The 19,528-nt window shown below is 37.6% G+C and overlaps 1 protein-coding gene across 1 annotated transcript in view; it reads left to right on the top strand.

Annotated features, from left to right (window-relative positions):
- The window catches only part of CNTN5 (contactin 5), a 1,437,259-nt gene that overhangs the window by 1,064,843 nt on the left and 352,888 nt on the right, over nt 1-19,528 (top strand). The window contains exon 9 of the mRNA XM_065881340.1: nt 1,620-1,722. Within this exon, the coding sequence (XP_065737412.1) occupies nt 1,620-1,722 (103 nt within the window). The remainder of the gene's footprint in view (nt 1-1,619; nt 1,723-19,528) is intronic.

Below are 19,528 nucleotides of genomic sequence, written 5' to 3'. Positions count from 1 at the left end.
CAGTTATAGTGTATTGTTTTTTGATAGGTTAAAGCTCTCTGCAATCTCATGGCTTTAACTGCCACCTGTGAGTGATGATATTAAGCATATATCACCTGTTCAGAACTCATCTCCAGCTTCATCCTCTCACTGCATTCTAAATATCTTATAGGTATCAAAGACAATACTCCCAAAATAGAAATCATTAAGTTTCCCACCATAGCTGCATGCTTTTCTTTCACTTACATCACCTACCCCTCTCCCAAGCTGGAAATCTTACTGTTGTTATTGATGAGGCCCACAACCTTATCTCCAGTACCCTTATTATGTGCAAAGTTTAAGTCTTTCTTGTATTTTTTCTCATTCTAATGCCTCTTCTCTTTTTTTGCTGTATAATTCAAGTCTAGGTTTTCATTATTTCTAACTTGCATTATTGAAATAATATAATTGATTTACTGGTCTCTGCTCCAATTCCAGTATATACATCTCAACAAAATGCCAGTTTCCTATTCGAAATTCCATATGCTCCAAATTACTTACAGATTAAAATTTGAATGTCTTGCTCTGATAATCAAGGTCCTCTTTTTTTTTTTTTTTTTTTTTTTTTTTTTTTGCTGTACGCAGGCCTCTCACTGTTGTGGCCTCTCCCTTTGCGGAGCACAGGCTCCGGATGCGCAGGCTTAGCAGCCATGGCTCACGAGCCTAGCCGCTCCATGGTATGTGGGATCTTCCCGGACAAGGGCACGAACCTGTGTTCCCTGAATCGGCAAGCGGACTCTCAACCACTGCGCCACCAGGGAAGCCCAAGGTCCTCTATTTTTTGGAGTCCATTTATATTTCCAAATTTTCCTAGTATGATTTCCCTTCACATACCAAGAAGCCAGAAAAACTAATATTCCTATTTCTGGTGGTTTCCTATCTCTTTGTCTTTGTTCCTGTATTTCCATTTACTTTCTCCTTTCTCTCACTTATACAAATTCTAACTATTCTTATAATTCCCTCAAATGCACATAATACTTTAGGGATACCTCATTCAGGGCAGAGCACTCATCACTTCCTATCTTACATTACAGTGATTTTGATATATAGCTCTTCTCCCATCCTTGAGTATATGCTGTTTCTTTAAGAATGCAGTTGTTGAGTGCTTGAGGGCACAATCCATGGCTGATTTATCTTTATAACTCCCACAATGCCTAGCAAACTGCATGCATATTATAGATATTCAATAAATATATGTTGACTTAACAAATAAACATTGATTTATCTGAAAATGATGAAGGAAGTTCCGAGACATTTACTTATTAAAAAAAAAAAAAAAATCAACACCATTATTTACCATAGGATTTGTTCATAGTTATTTATTTCCTCTGAAATATAATCAGTAGCTAAACTACCAATGTAGATTAGCAGTTTCAATAATTATTATTTTAAATGGTATTGAATATACATGCAATCCAATCCTTAAGGGAAGATTAAGATTTCATCATAATGATTCAGTCTATGAGTACTTCTTATTTCAGTACATCGAAAGTTTAGCAGTCTTCAAACAGATATAGACAACACAGTGCTTTCCAATCTACAGGACTGGAGAGAAATTGTGACATTCATTTAATGTTTAAAGACTATTCTTTATTTCCCAGGTGTGATGGGAGAATATGAGCCGAAAATTGAGGTCCATTTCCCTTTCATAGTTACAGCTGCTAAGGGAACAACTGTTAAGATGGAATGCTTTGCACTTGGCAAGTAAGTACATATCCTTCTAAAATTAGACACAATTGTTTATTAAGATGTGACATATCTTATTTTTGGATCACTTATTTTGCTAGGTTTTATTTTCCTTGAATGAAACCTTGAAGCTCCTTGGTGGTTATTAATTTTTTAAAACAAGGGCAAATGGGAATTGATGAAGTAACCAATTATTATCTTTCTGGTTATTTCTATGAACAATAATGTGTATAGTTTTGCTATTTTAACATAAAGGAAAAGTCTTTAAATAAAAGAAGAGATTTACATCTCTTTGCTTACTTGTCTTAAAATTTCAGTATCATTCTTAAATTTCCTTCAGCAATGATGAAATAAAATGAAATGAAATAAAAAGGGGATAAGGTGCTATTTCCTCCTTATGTATAGGATATAGATTCTGATAAGATATAATAAGACAAGAGTACAAAAATCTTAAATAGTTACACTGATGCAATTGATTACTTCAGTCTCTCCTGAAATAATGATAACATGATAGCACCAGCTGTCAATATGTATAACATGCAATCATTCCCCAAATCAGAAAGATGATTTACTTCACACTCTAATGCCTGCTATGATTAATGATTCTATTTCTGAGGTTTTAAATCTCACAATATATAATCACTTGTCAATGATGTTTACAGTATAAATATTGGGCATAGGAACAGGAGTGAGATTTTGATTATATTTGATTAGAGCATTATGATTTATTTTAAATAGAGTGTTGTAGTTTTAGGGTTTTTTTAGGGTGATAAGGCCTCAGAGTCCTTTCTAGACTCTATAATTATAATTTGCATAAATGCATCTCTATCAGAGTTACTAATCATTCAACCTCAGTCGTGGTGAGCTAACTCCCACAGCATAACTATAAAGTACTTGGAGATAAAACATGCTCTATAAATGTGTTTGAAGTAGGTGTAGTCTATGGGTGAGAAAACATATTAATAAATATGAAAAATTCAGCTAGTAAGAGGAGGTTTAGGGCATGACAATAGTAATCACCATGTTTTCTAATATTAGGACTGATTGAAATAATATATGTGCAATTCTGTTTAAATCTGAGTAGGAGCAAGATCATAATAAACTAAAAACAAAATAAATTGTTTTCTGGTCTATTAAAAGTGTTGAGTGGTCCAACAAAAGATGCCTATAAGTAGAAACATATTTCAATAATTTAAAATTCATCCAGGAGTTATTTGGCAGATATCTGAGGAAGATTTCCAAACTCATATATATTAGATAAATGCACGAGATTAAATAATACCTTAAAAGTAATGTTTTTCACCATTTGCCCATGTTGTGGTACCAAGTATGCCTGAAAAGTCCCAAGTGAACTGATCAATTCCAAAAATGAAAAAATAATTATTTGGCTTGATGTCAAATGTTTTAGTATATTCTACAGTTAAATAATTCTTAAATGCCGGAATTTGCACTAAAGCTGCAAACAAAAGGAGGGCATACTGTAAAACAAATTAGAGAACTAGATTCATGGAGAAAAAGCAATATGGGAAATTTCACCAGGCAGGCTTATTTAATAAGTTTGATGTGTTTACTTTTGGAAGTCTTGAAATATGCTTACTAAATTGATCCTTAAAGTCCATTTCATTCTAGGTAGGATTCAACTGTCAAATTAAGTTCTTTTAATACTTTAGTTTTTTCAACTTCTCCACTCCTTCTTTGCTACTCCCTCTCCCCTCATGAAAATAAATAAATAAATAGGAAGATGAACAAAACACACAGCCTCTCAAGAAGGTCTCTGCTGTCCATTTGATATTCTTTATGTGAAGTATCACAATTATGAAAAAAAATCATAGAAAAAAAAGAATCATAGAATTACACAGCACTGAGTACAGAAAGAATGCATAAAGTGACTGTCACATGCTATGTTTAGTATCGGTCAATTCTGCAAAGGTATAGGTTGGCCAAAAAATGTCTTCGGTTTTTAAGTAAAAATAAAAGACACATTTGTCATTTTTACCAAGAACTTTGTTGAACACAATATTCACCCTTTTGTTCCACTACCTTCTGCCATTTTTCAGGCAATTTCATAATACGACCTTCCCAAAACTTTTTACCTTTTTGAGCAAAGAACTCTTCCAGGTGCCTTTTACAGTCTTCCAGGGAATTGAAATTTCACTGGAAGAGAATTTTTTAAAGACCGAAATAAATGGAAATCCGAAGCTGCAATGTCTGGTGAATACGGTGGATGAATCAGAACTTCCTAGCCAAGCTGTAACAGTTTTTGCCTGGTCATCAAATAAACATATGGTCTCGCGTTATCCTGATGGAAGATTATGGGTTTTCTGTTGACTAATTCCGGACACTTTTCATCAAGGGCTGCTTTCAGTTGGTCTAATTGGGAGCAGTATTTGTTGGAATTAAATTAATCATTTGGTTTTCCAGACGGAGCTCATAACAGAGGATTTCCTTCCAATTCCACCATATACACAACATCACCTTCTTTGGATGAAGACCAGCTTTTGGTGTGGTTGGTGGTGGTGCATTTCACTTGCACCATGATCTCTTCTATTATGTATTATTGTACAGTATCCACTTTTCATCGCCCGTCACAATTTGTTTTAAAAACGGAGCGTTTTCATTACATTTAAGTAGAAAATCGCATGTGGAGATACCGTCAAGAAAGTTTTTTTTGCTTGACTTATATGGAACACAAGCATCAAAGCAATTAAAGTAACCAAGATGGTGCAAATGATTTTCAATGTGTGATTGATATAATGTTGATTGTTCTCAATTAATGTCTCAATTTGATCACTATCAACTTCAACTTGTCTACCCGACCGTGGAGCATCCTCCAGTGAGAAATCTCCAGCACAAAACTTTGCAAACCACTTTTGACATGTTCGATCAGTCACAGCACCTTCTCCATACACTGCACATTTTTTATTTTTGCATTTCAGTTGCGTTTTTACCTTTCTTTAAACAATGAAGCATAATATGCCTAAAATGTTGCTTTTTTCTTCGATCTTCAATATTAAAATTCACCAATTTTGATGTTTTTTTTTTTAAATGCATGCTGATATAATAGCTGTCAATACAATCTAACAAAATTGTTTCAAATGAAGTTAAAGACAACTAAGTGCTACTAGTGCCATCTTACAGAAAAAACTGAATGAACTCTTTGGCCAACCTAGTATAATTTCCCCAGAAAAATGGGAAATGCTTAACGAGGATCCATCAGGAAACAAAGGTGTGTAAAGGCAAGGGAAATACAGCAAAGTGTAAAAAAGGGGAGGTGGATTAATTACTTTGGAAGAAAAGGCTGTTTTAGACATATAAAATGTTATTATCAAGGGATCACCCACAAGCTGATCTCCAGTTTCAACAAAGTGGGAAAAGGGTGAAATTCCAACATTATGGGATTAAACTAGCAGAATTAGATTGGGTATAATGTAGAAATTCTCGAAAAAAGTTGTTAGAGGGAAAATGGGTTATCTGCAGAGGCAGTAGAAGCTTTTCTCCCCACACTGCTGTAATAATATAGTAAGATCCATTTGTCTTCTAATAATTTAGATGTAATGTTTTCTGAAAGGAGAGAAATGATCTGGGTCAAGTTGGAAATGAACATTTTAAACATTCTCTTTTGCTGGCCACTCATCCACCCACTGGGGCTGAATATTAAGAGTAGAAGGCTAGAGTCAGGCAGACTTAGTTAGCTGCCTTTCTGCAACTACATTATTATGCAACGTTTTAAAGTGGTTGGTGGTATGTGCAGGAAATAGAAAGGAAGAGTGTTGCCTTTTTTTACTTAGCATTCAGCTCAGTGACTTTAGTTTGGGAAGAAAGTGTGTCTTTAATATTTCCCAGGTTGGCTTTTAAACACCGGACACAAAATTCTTGAAAGGAAATGAGAGGTAAGAGGTCAAAGGACAATGCAAGTAAGGAATCTCTTAGGACCCTAATAAATGTTTCATTTCAGTGGCTCTCTCTGAATGTGGTATGCCTAGAGATTATCATACTAACTGAAGTAAGTCAGACAGAGAAAGACAAATACCCTATGATATTACTTATATGTGGAATCTAAAAAAGTGATACAAATGAACTTATTTACAAAACAGAAACAGATCCACAGACTTAGAAAATAAACTTATAGTTACTAAAGAGGAAAGTTGGGGGGAGGGATAAATTAGGAGTTTCGGATTAACATATACACACTACTATATATAAAATAGATAATCAACAAGGATCTACTGTATAGCGCAGGGAACTCTACTCAATATTCTGTAATAACCTATATGAGAAAAGAATCTGATAAAGAATAGATATATGTATATGTATAACTGAATCACTTTGCTGTACACCTGAAACTAACACAACATTGTAAATCAACTAAACTCCAATATAAAATAAAACATTTTTTAAAAAAGAAATGCAGTAAATAAGAAAAACCAGAAAGTTGGTGATGTTTTCAACTGGTGGTACTTGGTGTTTAAGAATAGTCTATATAAGTTGTTAGCAAGGTCACACAGAGCAAAACAAGAACTTTAAAATATGGAGAGTTAAAAAGTGCAAGAAGTAGCTACCATCTCTTAGGCAGAATGAAAAAAAGGAAGACTTGGAATCATTAAAACTTAGAAGTTTGGAGGCACTCCTCTGGGACTCAGACTTCTGAGGAGTAAGCACCAGCCAGCTGGCTGGTGCTAAGTTTTCCAAGGTGGCGGTGTGATACAGCTCGAACTACAAGTGTTGGAAAAACTCAAATTGGTTCCTTTGCTGCTTTGGGAAGAATGCCCCACTGAGATGCCATTCACAGGAATCTCAAGCAGACAGTGAGCAACAATGAGTATGTCCCTTCTCCCTTCTCTATCCTTGCAGCCTCTCTCCAGTGCCCCCCTCTTGGCAGTGCAGAAATGTGGTTTCCAGAATCCTAGCCCTTGTATCACAAAGCAGAGTAAGAAGAGTGAAGCTGAGAGATAGTAATTTAATAACCAGCACAAGTTCCACTTTACATTTTCAAACTCATCTTTTTTTTTTTTTTTTTTTTTTTTTGCGGTACGCGGGCCTCTCACTGTTGTGGCCTCTCCCTCTCCCATTGCAGAGCACAGGCTCAGGACACGCAGGCTCAGCGACCATGGCTCACAGGCCTAGCTACTCCGTGGCATGTTGGATCTTCCCGGACCAGGGCACGAACCCGTGTCCCCTGCATCGGCAGGCGGACTCTCAACCACTGCACCACCAGGGAAGCCCCTTAAACTCATCTTTTAATCAACCACAGACACCCCTTCCTGTATCTTATGCCCACATGCTTTCCTGCGCCTTATACCCACATGCTTTCCTGCCTATGTGGGCCTGCAACTCGGATACTTCAGTCTAAAATACCCTGCCCTCACAATCCTTGTTCAGTCTTCAGGGTTTAGGTTTAGGTCAAATGCCACTTCTCTATTAATTCCCACCTATTTTACTCGAGATTCAATATCTTTTCTTTGGAACCATATGAGCACCCATATTTCACTAGTTAGCCTGCCCCATTGGAGCAGCTGTGTGTATCTGTCTACTGTGCTAAATGTTTGGATCCCTAGAGTATTCTTATATGCAGCAAGTATTGAATATGTTTACTGAATTGAATTCAGATATGAGAAATATGGTCAATTATTTGTAACAAGATGTATATTATTGCCTTGGTTTGGTCAGACAGAAGTCTCCAGATGCCTTTCACATGTCTTGGACCTGAAAATTCAGACCACTTTATATTAGCTACAGCTTTCTGGCACGTTTCATTTCACCATATGACCTTTTGCAGACCCCAGAAAGATCACTAGATATGTCACATGGCCACCAACAACAAAGAAGTAAAATTTTGTCACTGATGCTTAAATGACCCCTTACACAAGGGCAAACTTCGGGTTGTTCTGTAATAAAAAAGCCATATGCTATAAAACAACATCAGTTTATCTACTATGGCAATCTTACAGGCAGATTTTTTTCCTTTACTTTACCTGTTCCTTATCTTGCTTATGCAGCCATTAACACACAATCAGATCAGCTGTGCTCAAAAGGCCTTGAACCAGTTACCATAATAATTATGTGAATGACCTTTCCAGACTCATCTGAAACCTGGTGATGAGGTGGGAGGGAAGAGCACATTCAATTTCCTGCCCTTTTTAGTTCCTGCTTATCTCTCATTCAGATAACATTAACAAATCATCTTTTGTTACACTCCATCAAATGCCTATTAGGGAACCAGGACATTAAGTAAATTTTTTCTCTTTTTATATGTTTATTGCAAATAAAAAAGCACCAGTTATCAATTCATAAAGTCATTTTTGATGTAGTTTATGTTTCATTTTCCTTGGTCCTTAGCCAAGCTGTCTCATATGGCTGCTCTTATGGCCCATTGTAACTGTGAGAATGACAAATATTCCCCTGAGACTTCCCACAGTCTGCAATTGGCAAAGGTTCCTCAAAGAACTGGCTCTTTAGTTACAGACTGATGATTTATTAATAGTGTTTATTTGGAACTGCCAGTCACTAAGGGCTGTAGGAATTAAAAATAAATTGGAGTTGTGGGGTATTTGTCTATCAAACCAAAATCAAATTACTTAATCGTTAGATTTGACGGAAGATCTGGGGAGAGGAGTTAGTCACTGGGTCTAGGAATCAATAATTGTTTAGATATCATAGGAAAGTGGTATGTTATGGATTTAAGAAAATTACCCTTGTGAGCTACTGGTTGCTTCAGTATTGTTGAAACCAAGGATGCATCCTCATTTCAGATGGTACCCAAAGGAAATGGGTGCTGAAAGAAACTTAAAGATCACATATACTGCTATCAATTTGTAGGTGGGAAAATGAGACTCTGCAGGGAAAGGTTAGACCAAGACATGTAGGCATGCTGGCCAGACTAATTATCTGATGCTTCATCATTTGATGCTCTTTATATTTTCAACATTCTTCCATAGTGCCAAGTATGGAAGGGAGTGTTTTATTTACTTATTTACTTTTGCACTCAGAAGTGTTATCTATTTCTAGGGACACCAGACCAATTTATTATTCACATTTGGAGTCACAGTTAACAGGCATCATATTTCTAACTTTTCCAGAGCTGTCTTAGGACCACTTAATCTGTCTTACCAAAAAACCGCATACCTGCACCAGGCCTCACAGCTAACATGCTATAGAGGCAGAACTAGGTCTTCTGATTCTAAAACTAATGCTCCTCTCAACTTACCATACCACTTTTCAGTTGCTGAGAGTAATTTCCATTTTTATCATAGCAACTCTTTTTCTAGATGCATTCAAGTATCTCAGTGATTAGAAATATTAGTATAGAGTACAAGTCATGAAGAGCATAAAGCAAGAGATAATTCCAAAATGACTGAGCTTTTTTTGTTTGTTTGTTTGTTTGTTTTTTGCGGTACGCGGGCCTCTCACTGTTGTGGCCTCTCCCGTTTGCGGAGCACAGGCTCCAGACGCGCAGGCTCAGCAGCCGTGGCTCACGGGCCCAGCCGCTCCGCGGCATGTGGGATCTTCCCGGACCGGGGCACGAACCCGTGTCCCCTGCATCGGCAGGTGGACTCTCAACCACTGCGCCACCAGGGAAGCCCATTGACTGAGCTTTTTTACTTGGATTATTTTAGACTCATCGAACAGCTTTATTTTAAATGAATTTCCCTGGAGTTTCATAGGATAACCTCTTCCACTGGATGTTGATTGAGGGATCAGAAATTGGTTGGCCATTAACATTCATAAAGAGGATATAAGGAATCAGTATCTCCCTCAGGAAGATAAAATAGAGAAAAAGAATTGTAGAGGCTTCCCTGGTGGTGCAGTGTTTAAGAATCTGTCTGCCAATACAGGGGACACCGGTTCGATCCCTGATCTGGGAAGATCCCACATGCTGGGAAGCAGCTATGTGCATATGCCATAACTACTGGGCCTGCACTCTAGAGCCCATGAGCCACAACTACTGAGCCTGCATGCTGCAACTACTGAAGCCCATGCGCCTAGAGCCATGCTCCACAACAATAGAAGCCACTGCAATGAGAAGCCCATGCGCTGCAACTAGAGAAAGACTGTGCAGCAACGAAGACCCAACGCAGCCAAAAATAAATGTTTTAAAAAAATAAAATAAATAAAAAAAGAATTGTACTTGAGAGATTTTTAGGTTTGAGGGAGGTCAATGATGATGTCCCGGGTTTGAGGTAGGTTACTTGGCTATTAAAGTTAGGGAGTGGAAGGTGTAAAGGAAGGTGTATTGTATTAGTAAGTCATACTTGATCATGACACATTCAAATTTTCAGCGTTGCTGAAATGAAAAATATAAAATTTTAAAATGTATAAAATACTAATCACATGCATTTTATTAATGCTTAGTACCTAAATTACCAATTTAGTATCAAATCATTCTAAAAATTATATATGAAAACATCCTAACATTCTAAATTCCTTTATCTAGTGGTCAAGTTTTGATACTCCCCTAGCTCAAACAATATTGATGTGACAAAAATAAACATATGACAAGTAGGCTTTATTCATAGTACAATGAATCAATAAGAAACATACCACTTTTAAGAGTCTCGTTCCACAAACGAGACCCTGGTGGGTCCAGGCTGGATTCCTAGAACTCCAGCTCAAATACATCTTCCACACCATACCCCCTCATTTACCTACAAGAGGAGTTTTTACTGCCACTGGAGGTGAGACAGCCACTCAGAGTATAAAGTCATATCTTTCACTCTTCCTTCCATTTCATCTTCACCTGTTTAATCACCATAAATGTCTCTTAAATTCATTCCCACTTAGTTGATGCAAAGTGAACCTTCATGGATTGAATTAAATCATTCATTAATACAACAGGTATTTATATATTATCAAGAGAAATCAAGAATAAACTAATATATCAGAAAATTCTAAGCCTGAGACCACATATGCATAGGTATTCAGACTGTAAAATTAAAAGTGGCTCTATTAGTCTGCACCTCATAAGATGGCTTCACCATGGTAGGGCCTCATACAGTAGTGTCTATTCCTGTATGTATAAATATCAGAAACATATTTTTTACAAGTGATATATGGGTTCTGGAATGATAGAATTGTCCTACCAAAGTCACTCAGATAAATCAGAAAAATCTGTGATAATTTGCTAGTAACCAGAACTGGTTGTCTATAGAAATAAATAATGCCCTCAGTAGAAAACATGAGTAATTAGAAAGTAGGTGGCTTCTGAGTACAGAGCTAGAACAAAGAGAGTGGACTTCCCTATGGGCTGTAACTATCAAGTCATTGCAAGTTGTTGTATTGCCCTTCTCTTCTCAAAATATTTCTGTATATATACTGTCTGTCAAGATTAAAAACATCTCTTCTGTGGGTGGTGTTAAAGAAAAACTAATTTTATTTATTTATTACTATAATGATCATCATTGTTATTTTCTACTTTTCCAATATGATTTATCAATTTACAAAAATAATTAATACTAAGTTTTTACAACACAAATGTTTTTAGTATTATGTAACCTCATGACTACGTATAACAATTCTCAAAAACACAGTTTTCCTTTTAGTTATTTATTTATTTTTAACATCTTTATTAGGGTATAATTGCTTTACAATGGTGTGTTAGTTTCTGCCCCATAACAAAGTGAATCAGCTATACATATACATATGTTCCCATATGTCTTCCCTCTTGCGTCTCCCTCCCTCCCACCCTATCTATCCCACCCCTCCAGGCTGCCACAAAGCACCGAGCCAATATCCCTGTGCCATGCGGCTGCTGCCCACTAGCTATCTACTTTACTACGTTTGTTAGTGTGTATATGTCCATGACTCTCTCTCGCCCTGTCACAGCTCACTCTTCCCCCTCCCCATATCCTCAAGTCCGTTCTCCAGTAGGTCTGCGTCTTTATTCCTGTCTTACTCCTAGGTTCTTCATGACATTTTTTTTTTCTTAAATTCCATATATATGTGTTAGCATACGGTATTTGTCTTTTTCTTTCTGACTTACTTCACTCTGTATGACAGACTCTAGGTCTATCCATCTCATTACAAATAGCTCAATTTCATTTCTTTCTTTTTTTTTTTTTTTAAGGTTTTCAAAATAACATTTATTTCTTAAAAGTTAACAATGCGCATAATAGGAAACCAAAGAACACAAGAAGCAAAAAACAGTCATCCATCATCACAAGCAATTTACCATTTGATGTGTCCTTCTAGGTCTCGTTTGTGTATTTAAACACAACTAAGCATTCATTTTTATGTAATTAAGATCATACAGTTATGTATCATGCTTTTTCACACATCATGAATATTTACCATTTCAAAGTCCCAAAGCTATGAGTATTTTGATAACCAAAAATACACTACACCAACTCAATCTGGAAGGAAAAAAAATGTAATCCTTTCTTGGCGACAAAAACTTCAGAAAAGACAAAAATGGCAACAGGCCTCTAGATAAAGATATTGGCAGAGTTGATTAAAATACTACATTCCCTTAACGTTCAATTAAAAATGAGACATAAAGCAACAGAGTACCCAAAGTATAATGCTTTTAAGAGGATTCATTATCTGATCTAAACTATTAAAGTATTAGCAAGGAGGTATATTTCCACTGAATTACTTAACAATGTATTCCTATAGTACAGCTAAGAGATGCACACACATCAATGGTTATCATCAAAATATAAAAAGGAATACATCCACATACTTCCCTCCCTTTTATACTTCCTTCTGCCCCTCTGCTGCCAACCTAATGAACAAGTCCTGGTGTACATTTCTCAGATGGTTTAACAATTACATGTCCAAGATGCTACTTTTTTACCAATTATAACAAAGATATTTACAAATTGGTTAATTCACTAGCTCTACTTTTTATCATACATTGTCACCTCAGGGCTCCTAAAAAGCCTAGATGTTGCAAAATAATGAATGAACCTTGTCCATAGTAAGCATTGGTACTTTACAAAAATGCACATTTAGACCTATGGTTATAACCTAAAACTGTCTTCTAGATATGGAGATATTAGCTAAGAGCCCTTCCCTTCACCCTTCCTCCTACCCCTCCTCCAGCATATCAGCAACTATGTACAGGACTATATCTAGCTCCAAGAGGTGGATTAACATAGACGCTCCCAGAAGACACAGCCCTTCCTAAAAACCAACAAACGGGCATTTATTAAGGGGTTATTTTACTACCTCTACTTTTAATATACTTTGGGCATTAGGACTTGCTTATTCTTTAATACACAGCAATATTAACTAAAACACACAAATAGAACAATGGTTAGACAATCTGAACTTGTCTAAAGACTCATGGGCACAGATCCCTTCTCCATACTTCCTTCCCTGTCTGCTCCCCGCCTCCCCACCACCCAGTGAATAGTCAGCTTATGCTCTAAGACTCAAGTTTAACAATTTCCACTCCCCCAATACAACCATTCCTATGAATTAACAGAAAAAAAATACTTAAAAAGGTGTTACTTTTAACTCTCTATTTTCAACATATGTTGTGTACTTTTACACATCAAGAAAGATTAGATGTTTCAAATACAGATTTAAGTTTGTCCACTATGTATACACGTAGTAGCACTGAAGAAACTGCACACAAAGGCTATAGTCACAAAGTGTCTCCTAAACAGGAACACTCTGGCCTAGAAGCTTCCCCTTCTCATCTCTATCAACCCGGTGGACAATAAGCATCTGTAATGCTTAGAGGGGATTTTAACAATTTTACTTCCTCCAGTTGTTTTCAGAAGTCTTTCCTATGAATTTTAACACAAAGTGTACACAATGTATTTATCGGCTATTTTTGTCATACACTGGCAACCTCTTTAACATCTAGGAAGACTAGATGTTGTAAATTTGGACCCTTTGTCCTTTATGTACACAGCCAAGTAAAACAAAATGCAGAGACACACCAGACAATGGTTAGTCTTGGTATAAAGCCCTTTACACTTTCTTCTTTCTCCCTGAACCAGCACAAATAAAATAATGTGTACTGCTCAGAGAGGTGGTTTGATCATTTCGATCACTCCATTTCTAAAAGACAGTATTTCATATGAATTTTAACAAAAGGATATATCTACAAAATATGTTACTTCACTACCTCTACTTTTAACATACTTTGTGCACTTCTAAACATCTAGAAAGACTAGATGTTTCAAATAAGGACTAAAGTTTGTCCACTATATACACAGTAGTGTTGAATAAACTACACACATGTAACAATGGTTAGATCTGAAAGTGTCTTCTACATAGGGACATTCTAATCTAGAACACTTCATTTCTCCCAGTACCTCCTTTCTGCCATCCATCCAACATTGGGCAAGTACAGGCACAAGTGTCACTTAGATGTGATTTACAATTTCACTTCCAAAGGCCCTTTTCAGAAGACGGCTTTTCGATGAATTTTAACACAAAGTGTACAAAATGTGTTAGTTTACTAACTCTACTTTTGTCATACATTGGCAACCTCTTTAATATCTAGAGACTAGATATTATAAAATTGGGACCCATTGGTCCAGTATATACAAAATATATACAGTAAAGTTAAACAAAATGCATGTAACATATAGAGCAACGGATAAGTTGAAATGTTCTAGTACCTGCTAGCAAAACATCTTTTGCAATCTTCCCTCCCACCTCCCTAAACCCAATGAACAAGCACAGAGTATACTGTTCAGAGAGGAGGTTTAACAATTCCATTTCCAAAGACAGTATTTCCCATCAGTTTTTAAAAGCTATTTACAAGAAGCATTATTCTACTAAAACTACTTTTAAATACATCAAGCACTTCTAAACATCTAGAAAGAATAGATATTTCATATAAGAACTTACTTGTCCACTATGTACACAGCACTGTTACATAAAATTGCACACATGTAACAATGGTTATAATCTGAGGTATCTTCTAAATATGACCATTTTGGCCTGAACAATTTCCTCCCTCACTTCCTTCTCTCCACCACCAATCCGTGGACAAGTACATGCATATGTAATGCTTAGAGGTGGTTGAACAAATTCATATCCAAAAGTCATTTACAGAGGACAAGCTTTCCTATGAATTTCAATAAAGTATACAAAATGTGCTAATTTTACTACTTTGTCATACACTGGCAACCCCTTTAACATCTAGAGACCAGATGTTGCAAAACTAGGACTCAATTTGTCCATTATATACACTATATACACAGCAAAACAAAATGAACATACAAAAAATGGTTTTGTCTGAAAATGTCCAGGTATGAACACACTAGCATATTACCTTTTGCAATTCTTTCCCTCCCTCCTCCAAACCACTGAACAAGTATAGACAATAGTATACTGCTCAGAGAGGTGGTTTAACATTTAACATTCCCAAAGACAGTACTTCCTGTGAATTTTAGCAAAAAGTTATTTACAAAGTGATATTTTACTACATCTACATTTAACATACGTTGGGCACTTCTAAACATCTAGATGGACTAGATGTTTCAAATAAGGACTTAATTTGTCCACTATATACAGAGCAGTGCTGAATGAACTGCACACATGTAACAGTTATAATCTGAACTGTCTTCAAAATACCAGCATTCTAGCCATTCTAAGACCAACCCCCTTCTCTCTCTCCCCCCTCCACCAACCCAGAGGGCTATCATGCTCAAATTTTCAGAAGACAATCTTTCCTAGAAATTTTAACACAAAATGTATTATTTACTAACTCTATTTTTGTCATACACTGGCAACCTCTTTAACATCTAGAAAGACTAGATGTTGTAAATTAGGACTCATTTGTCCATTATATACACTATATACACAGCAAAGTGAAACAAAATGCAGGAACATAAAAAAGACAATGGTTAATCTTGCCTCACTATAAACACACTGGCACACAGCTCTTTGCACTTCCTTCTCCTCCCCGCGACCTTGAACCAGTGCACAAACAAACACAGTGCATACTGCGTACTGTTCAAAAAGGTGGTTTGGCCACCCCTCCCCCCCAAAACAACATTTCATACGAATTTTAACAAAAAGATATTTACAAAATGTCTTTTTACTACCTCTACTTTGAACAAATATCAGGCACTTTAGAAGATCTAGAAAGACTAGATATATCAAAAAAGTACTTATTGTCAACTACACATACAGTAGTAAGGAGTAAAATGCACACACAAAACAATGGCTCTAAAATGCAAATGTCTTCTGTGACCAGTCTGGCACAGAACCTTCTTTTCTTCCTCCTCAACGTCTTCCATTCCATGTCCTCTAACCCACTGAACAAACGTGGACCTCTGTGGCTCCTGATGTCGCCTCTAGAGGTGGTCAAACAACTCCATTTCGAAAAGTCATTTCCAGAAGACATTTCTTTTCTACGGTTTTTTAAAGAAACAAATGGGCATTAACAAGACATGTGACTTTAACTCTATCATACGTCGGCAACCTCTTCACATCTAGAAGGCCTATATGTAGCGAAAAGTTTTCTTTCGAAAGGTTGGGGGGAAAGTTGAGAGCAGCTTTTTCATATTATATACACAGGCCTTCTATAAACGGCCAGTAAATCTTCCCAAAGGGTGGCTGGCACTTCCTATTGGCCGCATGTGGTACGTTATTCTACCATTTCTATCTTCCGACATCGAGGTCTTGGTAGAACGACGACCAACCGCCCGATGACCCGCTAACGTTCCACCCGTCGTCGACCGGGGCTCCGCTCACCTTCCGGGCCCGTTAAGGCCTTTGTCCGTCGTTGTCCGGACGAGGTGAGGTCTCGTCCAACTGGGGCAGAGAGGTCACCTCAGGTCCCGGATCCGCGCGGGCTCCAAGGCCTAAGGGTGGCTGAGCTGGCGTCCACGAAGAGCCCCCTTCCCGGGCCCTCGAGGCTCTAACGGCCCTCCGCAGCGTTCCAGTGGCCGCCATTCTTCTCGCCCAGCCACGCCCGACGCCCAAAGGCGCCACGTCCTCGGTGGCCTGCCGGAGGCTTCGCCTAACCCCTGCAGCGTGGGGTCAAGAGACCCGGTGGTGGGCGGGATCTGGGCTCCGAGCGGCCACCGCCATTAGGTCGCGAAGGTGGGGATGGGGGAGCAGTTCGTTGCTGCTTCCAGGCTCGGGCCCTGCCAGTGGGCGGCTGCAGCGAGGACTCTGGGGCTCGGTAAGACACAGCCTGAGCTTGTCCCGGGGGCCCCCCAGTTCACCTGCCGACCAGAGGCCGGAGGGCCTGGAGGGCCCCAGGCTAGAAGGCCGCGACCCTCTTCTCACCGCGCTCTCCGCCGGAACTCTCGTTTCTTTTTAAGGCTGAGTAATATTCCATTGTATATATGTGCCACATCTTCTTTATCCATTCATCTGATGATGGGCACTTAGGTGGTTTCCATCTCTGGGCTATTGTAAATAGAGCTGCAATGAACATTTTGGTACATGACTCTTTTTGAATTTTGGTTTTCTCAGGGTATATGCCCAGTAGTGGATTGCTGGGTCATATGGTAATTCTATTTGTAGTTTTTTAAGGAACCTTCATACTGTTCTCCATAGTGGTTGAACCAATTCACATTCCCACCAACAGTACAAGAGTGTTCCCTTTTCTCCACACACTCTCCAGCATTGATTGTTTCTAGATTTTTTGATGATGGCCATTCTGACTGGTGTGAGATGATATCACATTGTAGTTTTGATTTGCATTTCTCTAATGATTAATGATGTTGAGCATTCTTTCATGTGTTTGTTGGCATTCTGTATATCTTCTTTGGAGAAATGTCTATTTAGGCCTTCTGCCCATTTTTGGATTGGGTTGTTTGTTTTTTTTTGTTATTGAGCTGCATGAGCTGCTTGTAAATTTTGGAGATTAATCCTTTGTCAGTTGTTTCATTTGCAAATATTTCCTCCCATTCTGAGGGTTGTCTTTTGGTCTTGTTTATGGTTTCCTTTGCTGTGCAAAATCTTTGAAGTTTCATTAGGTCCCATTTGTTTATTTATGTTTTTATTTCCATTACTCTAGGAGGTGGGTCAGAAAGGATCTTGCTGTGATTTATGTCATAGTGTTCTGCCTATGTTTTCCACTAAGAGTTTGATAGTTTCTGGCCTTACATTTAGGTCTTTAATCCATTTTGAGCTTATTTTTGTGTATGGTGTTAAGGAGTGATCTAATCTCATACTTTTACATGTACCTGTCCAGTTTTCCCAGCACCACTTATTGAAGAGGCTGTCATTTCTCCACTGTACATTCCTGCCACCTTTATCAAAGATAAGGTGTCCATATGTGCGTGGGTTTATCTCTGGGCTTTCTATCCTGTTCCATTGATCTATCTTTCTGTTTTTGTGCCAGTACCATACTGTCTTGATTACTGTGGCTTTGTAGTATAGTCTGAAGTCAGGGAGCCTGATTCCTCCAGCTCCGTTTTTTCTTCTCAAGATTGCTTTGACTATTCGGAGTCTTTTGTGTTTCCATACAAATTGTGAAATCTTTTGTTCTAGTTCTGTGAAAAATGCCAGTGGTAGTTTGATAGGGATTGCATTGAATCTGTAGATTGCTTTGGGTAGTAGAGTCATTTTCACACTGTTAATTCTTCCAATCCAAGAACAAGGTATGTCTCTCCATCTATTTGTATCATCTTTAATTTCTTTCATCAGTGTCTTATAATTTTCTGCATAGAGGTCTTTCGTATCCTTAGGTAGGTTTATTCCTAGATATTTTATTCTTTTTGTTGCAATGGTAAATGAGAGTGTTTTCTTGATTTCACTTTCAGATTTTTCATCATTAGTGTATAGGAATGCCAGAGATTTCTGTGCATTAATTTTGTATCCTGCTACTTTACCAAATTCATTGATCAGCTCTAGTAGTTTTCTGGTAGCATCTTTAGGATTCTCTATGTATAGTATCATGTCATCTGCAAACAGTGACAGCTTTACTTCTTTTCCGATTTGGATTCATTTTATTTCCTTTTCTTCTCTGATTGCTGTGGCTGAAACTTCCAAAACTATGTTGAATAAGAGTGGTGAGAGTGGGCAACCTTGTCTTGTTCCTGATCTTAGTGGAAATGGTTTCAGTTTTTCACCATTGAAGACGATGTTGCCTGTGGGCTTGTCATATATGGCCTTTTTTATGTTGAGGAAAGTTCCCTCTATGCCTACTTTCTGCAGGGTTTTTATCATAAGTGGGTGTTGAATTTTGTCGAAAGCTTTCTCTGCATCTATTGAGATGATCATATGTTTTTTCCCCTTCAGTTTGTTAATGTGGTGTATCACACTGATTGATTTGCATATATTTAAGAATCCTTGCATTCCTGGAATAAACCCCACTTGATCATGGTGTATGATCCTTGTAATGTGCTGTTGGATTCTGTTTGCTAGTATTTTGTTGAGGATTTTTGCATCTATGTTCATCAGTGATATTGGCCTGTAGTTTTCTTTCTTTGTGACATCCTTGTCTGGTTTTGGTATCAAGGTGATGGTGGCCTCGTAGAAGGAATTTGGGAGAGTTCCTCCCTCTGCTATATTTTGGAAGAGTTTGAGAAGGATAGGTGTTAGCTCTTCTCTAAATGTTTGATATAATTTGCCTGTGAAGCCATCTGGTCCTGGAGTTTTGTTTGTTGGAAGATTTTTAATCACAGTTTCAATTTCAGTGCTTGTGATTGGTCTGTTCATATTTTCTATTTCTTCCTGATTCAGTCTTGGCAGGTTGTGCATTTCTAAGAATTTGTCCATTTCTTCCAGGTTGTCCATTTTATTGGCATAGAGTTGCTTGTAGTAATCGGTCATGATCTTTTGTATTTCTGTAGTGTCAGTTGTTACTTCTCCTTTTTCACTTCTAATTCTATTGATTGGAATCTTCTCTCTTTTTCTCTTGATGAGTGTGGCTAATGGTTTATCCATTTTGTTTATCTTCTCA

The sequence above is a fragment of the Phocoena phocoena genome, chromosome 8 (genome assembly GCF_963924675.1).
Source record: "Phocoena phocoena chromosome 8, mPhoPho1.1, whole genome shotgun sequence".
Lineage (NCBI taxonomy): Eukaryota > Metazoa > Chordata > Mammalia > Artiodactyla > Phocoenidae > Phocoena > Phocoena phocoena.
This window is presented reverse-complemented; position numbering and strand designations above follow the sequence as displayed.